This window comes from Mixophyes fleayi, chromosome 1 (assembly GCF_038048845.1).
Source record: "Mixophyes fleayi isolate aMixFle1 chromosome 1, aMixFle1.hap1, whole genome shotgun sequence".
Taxonomy (NCBI): Eukaryota; Metazoa; Chordata; class Amphibia; order Anura; family Limnodynastidae; genus Mixophyes; species Mixophyes fleayi.
Genome location: NC_134402.1, coordinates 112,523,214 through 112,538,507, shown reverse-complemented (window position 1 = coordinate 112,538,507; position 15,294 = coordinate 112,523,214). Strand labels below are relative to the sequence as shown.

At 38.5% G+C, this 15,294-nt stretch overlaps 1 protein-coding gene across 1 annotated transcript in view; it reads left to right on the top strand.

The window, feature by feature from the left end:
• Positions 1-15,294, top strand: part of NAA15 (N-alpha-acetyltransferase 15, NatA auxiliary subunit) — a 38,852-nt gene that overhangs the window by 11,614 nt on the left and 11,944 nt on the right. Inside the window, exons 4-13 of the mRNA XM_075199715.1 lie at positions 3,797-3,954; positions 4,201-4,335; positions 8,213-8,366; positions 8,839-8,958; positions 9,620-9,715; positions 9,808-9,914; positions 10,588-10,660; positions 11,212-11,381; positions 12,120-12,272; positions 12,482-12,610. Coding sequence (XP_075055816.1) covers positions 3,797-3,954; positions 4,201-4,335; positions 8,213-8,366; positions 8,839-8,958; positions 9,620-9,715; positions 9,808-9,914; positions 10,588-10,660; positions 11,212-11,381; positions 12,120-12,272; positions 12,482-12,610 — 1,295 coding nt within the window. The remainder of the gene's footprint in view (positions 1-3,796; positions 3,955-4,200; positions 4,336-8,212; positions 8,367-8,838; positions 8,959-9,619; positions 9,716-9,807; positions 9,915-10,587; positions 10,661-11,211; positions 11,382-12,119; positions 12,273-12,481; positions 12,611-15,294) is intronic.

The window sequence follows — 15,294 nt, the reverse complement described above, 5'->3', positions numbered from 1 at the left end:
ATGTAAATGGCAGTTGGTATGGGTTGTGTTGTGAGAAGAATATTCTATTGCATTGTTTCATGTGATCATTCAGAGCTAATCACAATGTTTCTCAAGAGCTTGTTTAGGGACATTAATGAAAATTGTTACCAGTAGCAACTAATGATTCCAGGTGTTTTGTAGTACAGTTTGTAAAATGAATGTCAGTATCTGGCTGCTAAGAACAATGGCACAGTTCATGAATACATACTCCTGCCAGGACATTGAGTGTTCACTAATACTCCTGACAATCTCCTAAACCACCCAGAAGATGGCTAACGTCATGCAGATTTGTGAGATGTTGGATTTAGAATGCATTGTACACCTGTAGCACACAGTTCATTTAACATATTTTGAGTATTCGGATATTTCAGTTTAATGTGTGGGTGGTATGTCTAATATAGATAAAATAATTTACAGACATTTGTTTCACTGAAACAAATATGTAAATTTGCATTTAATTACATAGAGAATTGCCATTTGTAAGCTAAAATTCTATTTTGAACATTGATTTTTAATCTTTGTTTACTGAAACATAATTTTATTTATTTTAGAACATAAATACCTTTTGACTAAAAATTTAAATAAAAATCATTTAACTTTCATCCATTGGGGGACACTTAAACCATGGGGAACTGAGGTGTGTACCGGAGTTTGGGAAATTGTATCTGAAGTATTATCTCCTCTTCCTCTATATCCCTTGGCGGGAGCAAAGACTTCAGCATTCATGGTGTCCTTGGACATCAAGAACGCATACAATATGTTCCAAATTGCTAGTCATCCATGCTTCCACAGAATTTAAGTCCAGTCTGAGCACTTTCAATTTTTGCCTACCCACTGCAGCAAAGGTCTTTACAAAAAACACAGCGACTCTCATGAGTGCCTCTTTGACGACCTACTCAAAGCTGGTTCTTCTCCGCTTCCCCATGCCATCACACACAGATCATGGGCCAAAGTTTAGAATCTCATGGCTGACTCTTAAATTATGAAAAATACAACCTGGTTCCTGGCCAGTGGATGATCTTCCTGGGATAACTTTTCAACAGAGTACAAGATCCTGTTTGCTGAGCCTGTCAGGCAGATCTCAGTACGTCTAAGCATGAGTCCTGGGAAAAATGTTGCCTACTTTTGAGGGGAGTTCCAGATAGAACTACTGTCGAAGTGGAACAAATAGCACCATCCACTATCCAGTCAATTCATCAAGTTGTCCCCAAAGATGTGGCTGTTACTGAACAGACATCCTCCCCATGGTTTGCCTATTCATGATTTGGGCCTGGGTATTTGTAACGGATGCCAGTGTACAGGGCTATGGAGCCCACCTGTAGGTAAGATTGCCAATCAATGTTCTGAAACTGAATGGTTTTAAATGCTGTTGTCAGCGCTCAATCTCTTCTAAGGGAAAACCAATAAAAGTTCAATCCGAAAATGTCACAGCGGTGGCAAACATCAGTCAACAAAGAGGGGACCAAGAGGGCCCAAGCGATGGCAAAATTTGGGGGATCGTGCACTGTGCAGATTTCAACATACTGGAGATTTTTACATTAATTCCAGTGTAAAGAACTGGGAAGCAGACTTTCTCAGAAGGAATACTCTACTTCCCGGAGAATGGTCCCTTCACCCAGAAGTATACTTACAAATAGTTGAAAATTGTGGTCAACCAGATGTCATCTTTTGGTGTCGATGGAAATGAAGTATCTTACTTCTGGCCATTTTTACTGCAAGAAGAGTCTGTGACTTGGGGTCTCTCTCTTAGATCTCTGTATATTGTTTTTCATATAGACATGGCTGTATGTCGTACAAAGCCCTCCTTTTTTACAAAAGTCGAATCAAGGTTACACTTGAATGAAGAAATAGTGATTCCTAAGTTAGATCTAGGACACTCCTCCCATGTAGACGATTCGTTTCTCTCTAGACGTTCTTAGGACATGGGTAGGACTTAAAATTTCTGTAGGACAGATTACCACCTGGTCCTCTATGATGCCCATAAGATAAATTCGCTTTCAACCAAACAAACTATTGACCGATGGATTCCTGTAGTATTTTGGCAGGCATATTGTGGGACAGGTAAACCAGTCCTGGAAAGTGTCACTGAACACACCACCAGGTTGGTGAGCGGCTCTTGGACGGCGAGGCATGAGGCCTCGGCGGAACAGCTGAGCAGGAGCTGGTCACTAGGTCATCTTTCCACATGTTCACAAAGTTCTACAAGTTCAATTTTTTCACATCCAGGGATGCCCGTTTTGGACAGAAGGTTTTGCTCTCTACAACTTCAGAGTTTTCCCTCCCATATAGGCACAGTTTTGGGAAGTCCCTATGGTTCCACTATCCCCCAGTGGTAAGTCAAACAAAGGAGGATTCTGAACATAATTGAGTGGGTTTCCAGTGTTCCTTCCAAAAGGCATTGAGAGACAAGGCTTAAAGGAAGTACAAACATTTTTTTATCTACCTCTTTGAAGAATGAGAGGTTGTCATTGCTATGTAATCTGTTATTTAAAGGCTATGTCCACAAAATTCAGGTTTATCATGTATCCTGATTCCCTTATCATTTACATTCTCCTTACCTTGCTTTTTGCCTTGTCCCTTGACTATTTTTCACAGGTCAGGCAAGTGCTGATATCTGTCCATGCTGTGTTGTTGGGGCATGTTGTTCCCCAGGCACTGAAATACTGTGCTTGGTGATGCTAAAACAATTGGGTACTGGGTCTCTTCAAACAGCAAGTTTTGTAGTCCTAACAGCTTCACATGGACGAGTTTTAAAACAATAAAGAAATTGTGACTTGGAACCTAAAAGTTGTTGTTTTTCTTTTTGTTGGTAATGCTGTTATTAAAGTAATTCTATCGTTTTCAAATAAGCATTGCCCAAGCGATTGTATTGTGTTTGTAACGCACAAAGTGATTTATTTTAGCAGATGTAAATAGTCAACAGTTCAATACATTATTATATTATGATACAGTACAGCCAATACCAAAAGATACATACATACCGCTGCGTTCGCATGCGCTCCCACGGTACCAGTGGACAGTAGTTCACCCTTGAACACTGTGGTTAGAGTAGACTGAAGACTGGGAGCGCAGCTATGATCATATATACATTCAGTCTTAGAGAGAACAATGCAGATGACGTGGCTTGCTTCTATAGGTCCAGACTTCGGGTGGGTCCAGGGTAAACAGAACATAGGCTAGTTCAAACAACCCCCTCAAAGGCCGAGGTCAACATTCCAGATGAATCTCCTGCCCAGAAACCAGTTACAACTAGTCCATTAGCATTTTACAGTCTGATATCAATCTGACAAGATATTGCCTAACATCAATAACTAGAGTATGCAATATGCGATCTCTTCGGCGATGGAACCGGACAGCTGCTGATGAATAGGGGATTAGAATGATATCAGACATGACACATTTCCTATAACCTGAACCTTAAATAACACTGAAGTGTACATATAATCATAATATATAAACTAATAATAAACAATACTATCTGCTCATAAATTACTGTGTAACGGAACCAATATGAATTATATAAATAACTAAATGTTGTAATGCGAGTGTGTACGTGCGTATTTTACCGTGCGATAGCCGTATTCCACGTGTAGCGTGGCATACTGTGTGCAATCGACCAATAAAACAATATTAACCAATATACTTTTGTTCATCCAATTATACGAACGACTTCGACACTGTTTCTGCCTAGGGATAATTTAAATGATTATTTCTAATGGGTAGCCCAAAATATTCCTGGTTTTATTGCTACTTTCCTTAACTTTTATTTATCTAGGTTGGCATGTGTATGGCTTATTGCAAAGATCTGATAAAAAATATGATGAAGCCATCAAGTGTTACAGGAATGCTCTCAAATGGGACAAAGACAATCTCCAGATCCTGAGGGACCTCTCTCTGCTTCAAATTCAAATGAGGGACCTAGAAGGTTACCGGGTATGTGAGATTTTCTGTGGCTTCCTAACCACTAGAACAATTACCACTATTTATCAAGTATTCTTTATGTGGAGGGTGAATTCCTTTTGATTATGCCTTGCAATGCAGTTACCAGCACCATTTCAAGCAAGTTTTACTTTCTTCCATTCACTTGGTAAATACAAACTCTATCCCATCCTATAAATATAACTGGTGAACATTGTGAGTGTATTTAGAATTACAAAAAATAAAACTTTTGTTTTACAGGAAACCAGATATCAGTTACTGCAGCTGAGGCCTGCACAGAGGGCGTCTTGGATCGGATATGCTATTGCTTACCATTTGCTGGAAGACTATGAAATGGCTGCCAAAATACTGGAGGAATTTCGGAAGACCCAGCAGGTACCACACATTCCAGGGCTTAGGGAGGGGTAAAAGAAAAAAAACATAAAGGAGAGAACTTACAGAATCAGCCATTAGTGGCTCTGTAAATGGTTGGGGCAGGTTGACTTTATACTCTGATATCACATATGTAAAATGCTTATTTCCGGGACAGTGAGCTTTTATGACTGCCACTGCAACTCACTTTGTTCTAAAACCTACGCAATACACATTGTAGCATCAATTCTATTCTTAAAGTAAAAGGAACAAAATCCGTTATAATGAGGGGGGATATGTATATAAAAGCTCGACTCACCCAGTTGCATAATATTGTTTATGATGGCTAGAGGAAGAGACCTCAGTGTCTTTGAGATAGGGATGATTACTGGGGAATATATGTTAGGAGTTACTGTGATGTTTTGAAGCAAAAGTAGCAAGGTTTAATGTTACATGGAAATCTGAGGGAAATATTTAATTACCCAGGGATAAAAGCAGGTAGACCTGAACTGTGATGCCCATGCATTGTCATCTTTTACAGTCTGTTGTTAAGCACTTTTCAGAAATACTGTAGTCAGGAAAGGGCCCATAAACCACTAAATACAAAAAAATAATATGAAGTACACCACGTCATGGTGAGATGAATTGTCTTTCACCCTGTTGTCAGATAGCATGAGTACATGTGTGGCACATGTCAGATGAAGCCCATAGATTCAATAGCTTGTTTCCTACATTTAAGGTTTTGGTAGCTCTAGTATGGTGGGAGGTTATATACGTCCCATGGTTTTGCCTAATCTCCCTTAGTAGTGTCAGTCACCTTCATCCAGTAGTCAGATTTCTGGAATGAGTGGTTGATTCTCTTGCTTTATTCCCCACTCCTCCATCTTCATTACTACAGCCCGTGACTAGTCCACCAGCCGTACTTTAACAAGTATAATCACCATCCGTGTCCCACCTTGCCCACCATGGAATGCTGCTACAGTAACAACATAGTCACCCTGCATAGCTTTATGAAGCTTTCTCCCCATCCTACATTTTAGTACTTTTTATTAAACTAAAAAAATATTAAATGTAGTTATACCAAACATCATTTAATAAAATGGTAGTAATACTAAAGTGTGGTCACATGCTTTTAAATGCGCAGAAAAGTAATTGATGTCATGAAATCTTTTATTTAAGAACAATGTGTTTTATCCCATATACCTTGTTGGGAGGGGAATCTTCCAGAGTGCCAGTTCCAAACACTTGTCGAACATGTATAAAGGCCCACTGAGGCTACTTTGTTGGTATTTATTATTTTATTTTGGCTGTTTCCTTTAATAAAAAATGTGTGTAGTATTGTTTTCAATAGTTTTGAGATTGCTTGGGTGATTTGCATACTATTTCAAACAGAAGTATAAACATTGAAAAGCTTAGCAATAACTTTCCATATGTGTCGGTTTCACGGTTATTCATGGCTTGTGTACGACTATGTAGGTTCCCGACACTCTCAGGACTGGTTGATATTAATTAAATCTTCTAAACAGTTACTTATGAATGTTGCCAACCTTTTTTTTACTGTGGTTACTAAGTTACACAAATATACAAATGTTTTGTGCCTTCACTTATGTGTTCTATAGCTTTTAAAACTACTTGGCCTGAGTTACAGATTACAGGTTCCGAACATGTGAGCAGCCTGCTGGGTAGTTAACATCACAGTTTTCCTCTGGCATCATCTTTTCCACAGCTTTTGTGCTTATTTTAATGCCGGTGAAAATTCGTAACGCTTCAGCTTTTAAATCAGTAGAGTGTTGGCGACCTTTACACACTATGCACCCTAGCAGTCGTTCACCCCACTGTAATTTTACGTGGTCTTACACTTCATAGCTGAGTTGCTGCTGTTCCTAAAACCTTCCACTTTCTAATAATGTCCCTTACAGTTGACCGTGGAATATCTATAGCAGGGATGAAATTTCACGAACCGTCTTATTGCAAAGGTGGCATCCTATCACAGTATCACGCTTGAAGAACGACCTATTTTGTATCACAAATGGAGACTGCATAGCTAGGTGCTTGATTTTAGACACCTCTGGCAATGAGTCTGAGTGAAACACCTCCATTAACAGATGTGGCCAAATACTTTGTGTGTGTGTGTGTGTGTGTATATAGCTATTTCCGTCCTTCGGGCAAACGGAACTTAAATATACAAATCATGCAGCAGTTCAATATTCGATATAATACTATTGTTTTTGCAGTATTTTACACATATTAGCCACATATCTTCACATTCACTTTTTAGTGCTAAACATCTGTGTGAACAAAGGTGGGGATTGGCTTTATTATCTGCAAGTGGTTATTTCTGGTTCAAATCTGTCTCTTCCGAAGTCCGTAATCAATGTGACATTTACTTTCCCTTATGTAAGTTACCTGGGGGCTATTTAAAAGATGGTGAATAAGAAAACAGGGTTTTTCTTGCACCTGAAACTCGTGTTGTCAGTTACATATTTCTCCTGTGCTGTTTGCTCTAAAGAAAATGAGCTTCCCACTTTGTATTTATCAATTAATTTAGTTTAATGGATTAGAAAGTGTTACAAAATACAAAATTATCCTTTGAATAAATTGTTCAGTGCATGTAGTTAGATAAATAATATTCACTTGTAATATGTCTATGAATAAATGGACTTGGCTTGTATTTTCAAGATGTAAGAACATTTTTAATATCCGCACCAAATACAATACATTAGAGTCCACTTACAGACCCCCTGACTCTTTACTAATTTAACATTCCATGCAGCAGATGGAGACACCCCACTTTACCTGAAGCCATGAGCTCAAAATGCTGTAGAATTCCGTCCATCCTGTCTCATCGATAGTTTATAAAGGCCTTTACCTTTTTCGTGATGCTGCTAGCATGTCAGATTTCAGAACTCTCTATTCAATACAATTGACATTAAAGGACTAAATACCCAAAAAATAATTTTCAGATATTAACGATGAAGGGTATAACACATTGTTTAGTACTACTTCCACTCCATTACAGACAGCAGAATTCCCACCCATATCTTTAGGACAGCGTCCTACTGGGATCTGGAACAGGAAAAAAAGCTTAGATATCCCCTTTCTCTCGCAATCCTGCTGCAAAAGATGAAAGATCGTCATCAACATTTATTTATATAGCGCCTGCAGATTCTGTAGCGCTTTACAGTTGGGAACAAACAGTAATAAAACAATACTGGGTAATATATACATACAGAGCGGTAAGAGGGCCCTGCTCGCAAGCTTACAATCTATAGGAGACACACATTAAAATAATCATTATTCCCTTGTACCTTGTGTTGCAGTGTTTCTCACAATGTCTGTGTTTTGTATGACATTGTCACTGAGAAGCAGCAATATTTTATTTTTTCATGTTCAGAATGTACTTTTGTATTAAATTATCCTTCCTGCAACAGCCTGTTTGTTTCCAGTTATACCCAACTCTACACTCTGCATAAGGTTTACCACAACAGATCACATAAACATAGGAGAAAAGTTTGCTTAAAAGGAATACCCAAGTGAGCTGTGTACTTGGAGGGCTGCAAACCTTAATGTATTTATGTATTGTTTGCATGTTTCACCTTAGGCTTCTGTTTCAGTAGACCTTTCCTGTTTGGGTTAGTGATATGCAGTGCTATCTTTCAAGGATCAAGTAGACACAGACCTATTTAGGGTTTGCTGGGTTGCTGAGTAGTGGGCATAAAGTATACAGATGTAAAATAGAAGTACATTGCAGACTAGTGGGGGGGGTGGGGGCTCTTTCTTATTAATGTTTCTTTTAAATTGCTAGTTACATTGAAATAACTTCCATATTTCTGGATTGTTCATCATTCTGCTATGAAAGATGTCAAACTTAATAAGCCAGTCTTCTTTCTGCTTAACTTAGACTTCGCCGGACAAGATTGATTATGAGTATAGCGAGCTGTTGCTCTATCAGAACCAGGTTCTCCGTGAAGCGGAGCTCTATAAGGAAGCACTGGATCATCTGTGCACCTATGAAAAGCAGATCTGTGATAAGCTGGCGGTGGAAGAAACTAAAGGTATGTTTACAGTCGGGCTTTCTGTGCTCTTACTGTTCTTTTGTTTACAGATTGTTAACATTGTGTCTGATGCTTTAAAACTAACTGCATAATTTAGCAGACAACGGTTGTCAATCTTACTAGCCAGATAACTACGATACCTAAAATGCAAGCTTGGTGCCTAATATAGTTAAGATAATTAATGTAGATCTTAAAAGGTTAGTCTGTCTCCTGAATGTGAGTACCAGCTTCTAAATTCTGCATTATGGTGTGTACTTACTCAGGAATTGTTTGGAAAAACATGAAAAGGTCAATGAAAAGTTTTATTGTATCAAGTTGGTGGACTGGTTAAAACTGACCACTGTTCACATTTCTCTCTTTTTTGCCCTTACAACTGTATTATTCACCCTGGAATGAGTGGCATTGTCGTGTTATATTTGCATTTAACCATATTTATTACCATTTATTTTTATTTCTTTTTTTTGCAACCCAGGCGATTTATTGCTGCGTTTAGGCCGTCTTGAGGAAGCAGCAGAAGTGTACAGGGGTTTACAGGACAGAAGTCCAGAGAACTGGGCTTATTACAAGGGTTTAGAAAATGCTCTTAAACCAGGTAAGTCTGCAGCAAGTTTTTACAATTTCCATCAAGTTGACTTTCAGAGCTAGATACAATTGTGTAAAGACAGAGCTATGAAGGATTCATATTCTTATTTTCTAGGCCTCTGTTTTTAGAAACTAGAGCCACATACATGCATATTTTTTCACTTCTATGTGTCTTATGTAAATATTGAGGCATAGGTTTTATAAAAAATATTCTTGTTAGTGGACTTAGTTTCTAGGATGATACCAGTAAGTCTGCTTGCGTTTTTTTCTCATCCCTCTAATTATATTAGCTGCCTATGTGACTCCTTTATGTGACTCCTCTCTCCTCTTACTGCTCAGCCCAATTTTTATAGCAACTTCTTCAATGCCATCTAAAACTACACTTAAGGCGTCTTTGGATGTCCACTCATCCGGCCAACCAAGCGGAAGGATCTGTCTGGTTTGGCCATACAGTTGGGCATAGTTAGAGCATTGAGGTACTGGGTCTAACAGTCATAGACCAGGTTTACCACTCATTCACATCTTTTTGAATTCTTCTAACATAATTTTCAAAATGAGGATCACATTGCTAATAACTCCATGGTCACAGAGAAATGTTAAACCCTATTGAAATAATTGTAGTTGACCTGCTGTCATCAACTTATCCATGTGGTTTCTGTTTCTTTATATAGCCAACATGGAGGAGAGATTGAAGATTTATGAGGACAGTTGGACAAAATATCCTAGGGGGTTGGTGCCAAGGAGACTGCCTTTAAATTTCTTAACAGGTATGTAAAATGGTGTTTGTCATACCAATGGGTAACTAAGGTCATTCACCATTGTTCACCTGAGGAGCTTATTTCTTACATTATCTCCGTAGGTGAAAAATTGAGGGTGTGTCTGGATAAATATTTGAGGATGAACTTTAGCAAAGGCTGCCCTCCTGTTTTCAACACTTTGCGATCATTGTACCATGACAAAGAGAAGGTAACTAATACTGTATGTATATTATATGAACAGGCATCTAGCCCCTTAGTGACTACAGTAGTTTTGCAGCTGTAAGTTTATCCATGCAACAGGGATTTTTGTAGCATATTGTAATATATTTTTTATTTATATTTTAAACTATTCTGTAGTTGAATAATTTCTAATAATCCTGCATGGCTTTCCCTAGTTTATGTGAGATTACTAATTCTGCTTTCAGACTTTGTCTTGCCATAGGATTATATTGTTCAGCCTTTTCTTACCTAACCCACTCCAAAAAATCTGCTCATATCGCAGCTTGTGTTCAAAACTTTGAAGTTGGCGGGGCTAGAATAGAGGTTATACTGACATTAGAAACAATTGGTTCTATTGTCAGACCCGTTTTGTAAAGCTACTGGCCTTAAAAATGTTAGCAAACATGTCAGTTACCGCCAGTGGGTAGAAGGCCTTGGGATATTGCATTGCAAACATTAGAGCCAAAGGTTTATCAAAATAAGTGTAAAGTGTTCCTTTGCAAATGAATACTTCCAGCTTGTTTATATATTTCATGTTACTAGGTGTTTTTGCACAATACAGTGCGTTTTTTTTTATTTATCGCATGCATTTTAGTGGTTTGTACTACTGTCTCAACTGATTAACTGTTTCTTTTTGTTTTTGTTCTTTTTATATTTTCTAGGTGGAGATTATTGAAGACCTCGTAGTTGGTTACGATACATCTTTAAAAAGTTGCCGTCTGTTTAACATTAATGGTTTGTATGATTTTGCATAGTGTTCTTTTGAGAGGGGTCCACTTGTTACCAGGAGCCAGATATTGGCAGATACTCCCTTTTCTCCTGCATCACCTTTGTAGGGAAATAGAGCACATTGCAGGTCATCTAGAGCTCTTCAATAACAAGTCCTTTTGTGTACACAGGTTATTGCTTCAGTGTTTGTCACATGCTAATTTGACATATGTATAAACCTGAAATAATATGATGATCTAGTATTGTAAATTCCCCCCTTAAATATGTAGCCTTCTATTTTGTTATGTCGCCACACTGCCACAATATACAAATAACTAGTTTGTGTATATTGTCGTGTTCAACACAACATATAGGACATGGCTATGTTTACTTGCAATTCTGGTAGCAATGTGTGGTCAAGTCAAAATTTTATTTCCCATCATACACCTTTTTCATTTCTTAGTTATGCTTTTGAAGTTTAAAATTTTAAAACCCTTTTGCTTTGAAAATTCTCTGTTCATGAAACAGTGTAAGGTGTAAGCGCCTCTGTTCATCCTGTGTCTTATTTCATTTGATAGATGATGGTAAAGAAGAGCCACCAACTACTTTGCTATGGGTTCAGTACTACTTGGCACAACACTATGACAAGATTGGTCAGCCAACCGTAGCACTGGAATATATAAATGCGGCCATTGACAGCACACCAACTCTGATCGAGCTCTTCCTTGTAAAGGCTAAAATTTACAAGGTACAGTAACAAGCACTGGATAACATTTTTCTTCAGCTTCCAGAATTCTTATTGAATATCTTCAAGTAACAGGCAGGCCTATAATAGCCTCTTTATTGCTGTGGGGTTTACAGTATAACCACACGAATATTCAGCATTGTATTGTAGCTTATTTTACTTCTGGTCTTCTCTGTAGAATCGGTGCATTACTTTATTTACTGTGTCTTACATACTCCTTAGCGGAAGGATGCTTTTTTCATTTATTTCTCTTCCTGCATACAAATTGCTAGATTTTTGCTTTGATTTCCTGCCTTTTTATCAAGAAAAGGTTGAGATTCTCTGCAACGTTTTCAACATGGCTCCCTATAGCTGCTGGACAGATTTATGCACTGATACTTTCTTATACTAGAAGGGTTGGTTATATTGCTAATGTGGAAGCCCAGACTCTCTATTGTATTGCTCAATTGTCATATTCATTAGTAAGACCTTTCCTTATAATATATTAACTTACATAAGTAAAGTTTGCCAAAACTTTGAAATGTGTTTTCTTGGAAACCTCTAATAACTTTAATTAAGTTTTTGTGCATGAGCGATTTTGCTTTATTAGCATACTTCGATATATTGTATGGATGGAAAAAACAATGATGCTATACCCAATGTATTTATTTTGCGGCTTGTGCTCACCTTAAATTCAGTTGCTAGATTGTTATGTAATCTGTGTACATCATTTTTCATAGTTGTTCTTCCCCCATCTTTTAGCATGCTGGTAACATTAAAGAAGCTGCTCGGTGGATGGATGAAGCCCAGGCTCTGGACACTGCAGATAGGTTTATCAACTCAAAATGTGCAAAGTACATGTTAAAAGCCAACATGATAAAGGAGGCCGAGGAAATGTGCTCAAAGTTTACAAGGGTTTGTTTTGCTTATTCTCCGACTATACAAAAGTAATATTATTTCAGATTTCTGGAAAATCTGATTGAGTGCACTGAATCGATTGTTTAATTTTTTTTTATTTCCTTTAATAGAATGGTTACACAGATCATAACCAGGATAACCATAGAATCAAAACCAGTAGTATAGATGGCTCAGGATAATAAGGATTGCACACTTTGTTTCTGCAGGAAGGCACATCCGCAGTGGAGAACCTGAATGAAATGCAGTGTATGTGGTTCCAGACTGAATGTGCCCAAGCATACAGATCCATGAACAAGTATGGGGAAGCACTTAAGAAATGCCATGAAATTGAACGAGTGAGTCTTCCAAGCGTTGCTTCCTATTTTATTTGTTTGTTTTTAAGCTACGCTCAAAAAGTGTTTATCTTTTTATTTAGTCATTCTTGGCTATTAAATGTCTTGTTTGGAAGCCTTCAAATTTTTTTTCTATTTCACGACCCCAATTTCCAGCATAAAATCTGTGAAGTAGTATACTAATAGTGTACTTTGAGACTTGAAGGGATTATCCTTCCAAAATCATTGTTCCAACACTGCAGATAGCAGGCCTGCAAGCAGGGCACCTTACCACTGTCTGTTAACAGTCTGCATTTGTTCCCAATTATAAAGTATTGCTTAGTATGTTGATGCTATATAAATATTTGTAATGTCTATCATTTCCCTTCTTATAAAGTAGATTATTGTAGTTTTTTGGTAAACTAATTTTCCATTCAGACAAGCCAGACATCACAGATGGGTTAAGCACTGCTCACAGGGGAACAGGACTAATGCAGAAAGGCAGCTATCATCTGTACTTAACCCCCTTCTCCAACCAGGGACCCTATCCTTCCTGTTTCATTTTTTCTTTTTCTTTTTTTTCTTTTTCTCTTCCTTTGCTTCTTTAACATAGAACCCTTAAGCAAAAGGTCTAAAGCAGTGGTACCTTGGTGAAGTCATATTTGTATGCCTACCTTCGTTCTAGTCTGGTCCATGCAGAACTCTTACCTTCAAACTCCAGATTGAGCCTCTCCCAGCACTTTATCAACTTACCTACTTTTTAGGCTCCGAGAACTGAATTTGAGTTCTAATTCAGTCCTAACTACTCTCTCTGCCATTTTAACAGTACAGATAAAGGCACATAATTTGCTCCTCATACAGAGCCCACATGGGCTAACTATATCCTAGATTTCACAATTAGTGACCTGCATGAGCAATGAGCAGCCATGGAGCGGCAATGAGATAGCTTATCAGACGATTTCCTTACTACAGAAGAGGTCGGCCTGCAGCGGAGAATCCTTGAGATCGTTTCCTCTATAAAGAATCTGTTGTAGTCACTATCAGAACAGTTCTGTGCCCACATCAACCTTCTAAGCTTCAGATCTAGTATCTCCTTCCCTCACAGCAAAAGCTTACCTCGCCATAGTACACACTGAATGAAAGGCCTCAAACATATTTCCAAACAAGCAATTAATTCGCTGTAGCCTTTCTCTCTGGAAAGCATTTGGTCTTCTATAGAATGCACCTGTATCTGGGCTGTCAAAACAACCATTCATCACCCTCCCAAATTTAGTTTTTTATTTAAAGACCCTAGTCATAGGAGACTGACTGGTTTTCTTAAGGCTATTATAACCACAGTGGGTTCAGCACTGCGTCCCTCTGTCATGGGTATCAAAGGCCATGGAGAAGTGTGCTTTGGATCTGTAAGCAAGCCTTCACAATATCTTGTCTCCATGCTTCATTTTGTCTAGTCAGCTTGAGTAGGTATCATCTTACCTCAGTAATGCAGACCTTTATATCTGTTAGATCCTGCCTCAAAATCGATCCCAATAAATTGGCTATGACGAAAGCAGAGCTTATGTTGCAATAGGTGAAGACAGCCAATGCCATTCAGTTGACTGTTTAAGTCCTTTAGCTCTACAGGCATATGTCTTTAAGCAACTAACCTCTGTGTGCACCTAGATGCAGACCCTGTAATCTCATGGCTAAGCTACAAAGTTCATTGTTACTGCAGTGAGATCTACAGGCATTCCAGGAGCATGCAATCATAACGCTGTGGTCCTCCCTACTGGATGATCTGTTATCTCCCCATGTCCTTCTCTCCCATGTCTTGAAGAAGGTAAGCTGGGAATACATTTTGGTTATTTTGCTATCTCTTAATTGGTACACGGACCTTCTCTGAACATGTTTTTTTTATTTTTTTGCTATTGAAACCTTGGATGCAAGTGACTTGGAAATAGTGATTTCAGACAGTTTAGTAATCTAGAAAGCCTGTCTCTTCTAGCGCCCCTCACAGGGTGTGGGAGAGTTAATATTTGGTAGCCCATGAACAAACTATTCACGGTTTATGCCTTCCTCATATTTTGGCCTTTCAGCAAGGAAGCTAAGATAAAGGGCTGCTCTCAGTGCTGGTCTCAGGCTGATGTTCCTTTTTTCAGAATTCGCTAGCCTCCATTCCAGTGGTCGGGACTTTCTTCAAGATATGGTTCATGCCAGTCAACCACTCCCATCAGGTTCTGCCATGGGAACCTAATGTATTCCTTTCCTTCCTTCGGGCGGTTCTGTTCAAGCGCTTAGCAGAAGTTCCTTTTGATTAGCAAGCATTGTGATTACATACCCTGACTGCAGGATATTGGAGTTCCCCCAGTTATCCACAAGGAAAAGATAGTCTCTTCCTTTCAAAGGTCGTCTCTGCTTTAAATTGTACAAGAGTCCCAATTCAGCAGAGGGTATCTGCTTTCTCTCTCTGAGGTGTGAACTCTTAAGTATATGTTTGTATTACACCAGCTCTTTTCTTTGCTTCATGTCCCTCTTCGTGCGTTTCAGATGATTGGGTAAGGGCAAAGTAGCCAGCCTCCCCACAGGCTAAGTATAGGTATAAAATTGGTCTTTTTTTCTCCCATAGTTAAGTATTCTGCCTCCTGTGGTTGATGCTTAAACAATTGTGTGTGTCTGTCCACTATTGCCCTTAATGATTTATTTATTGATGAGCTTTAAATGAAAATCCA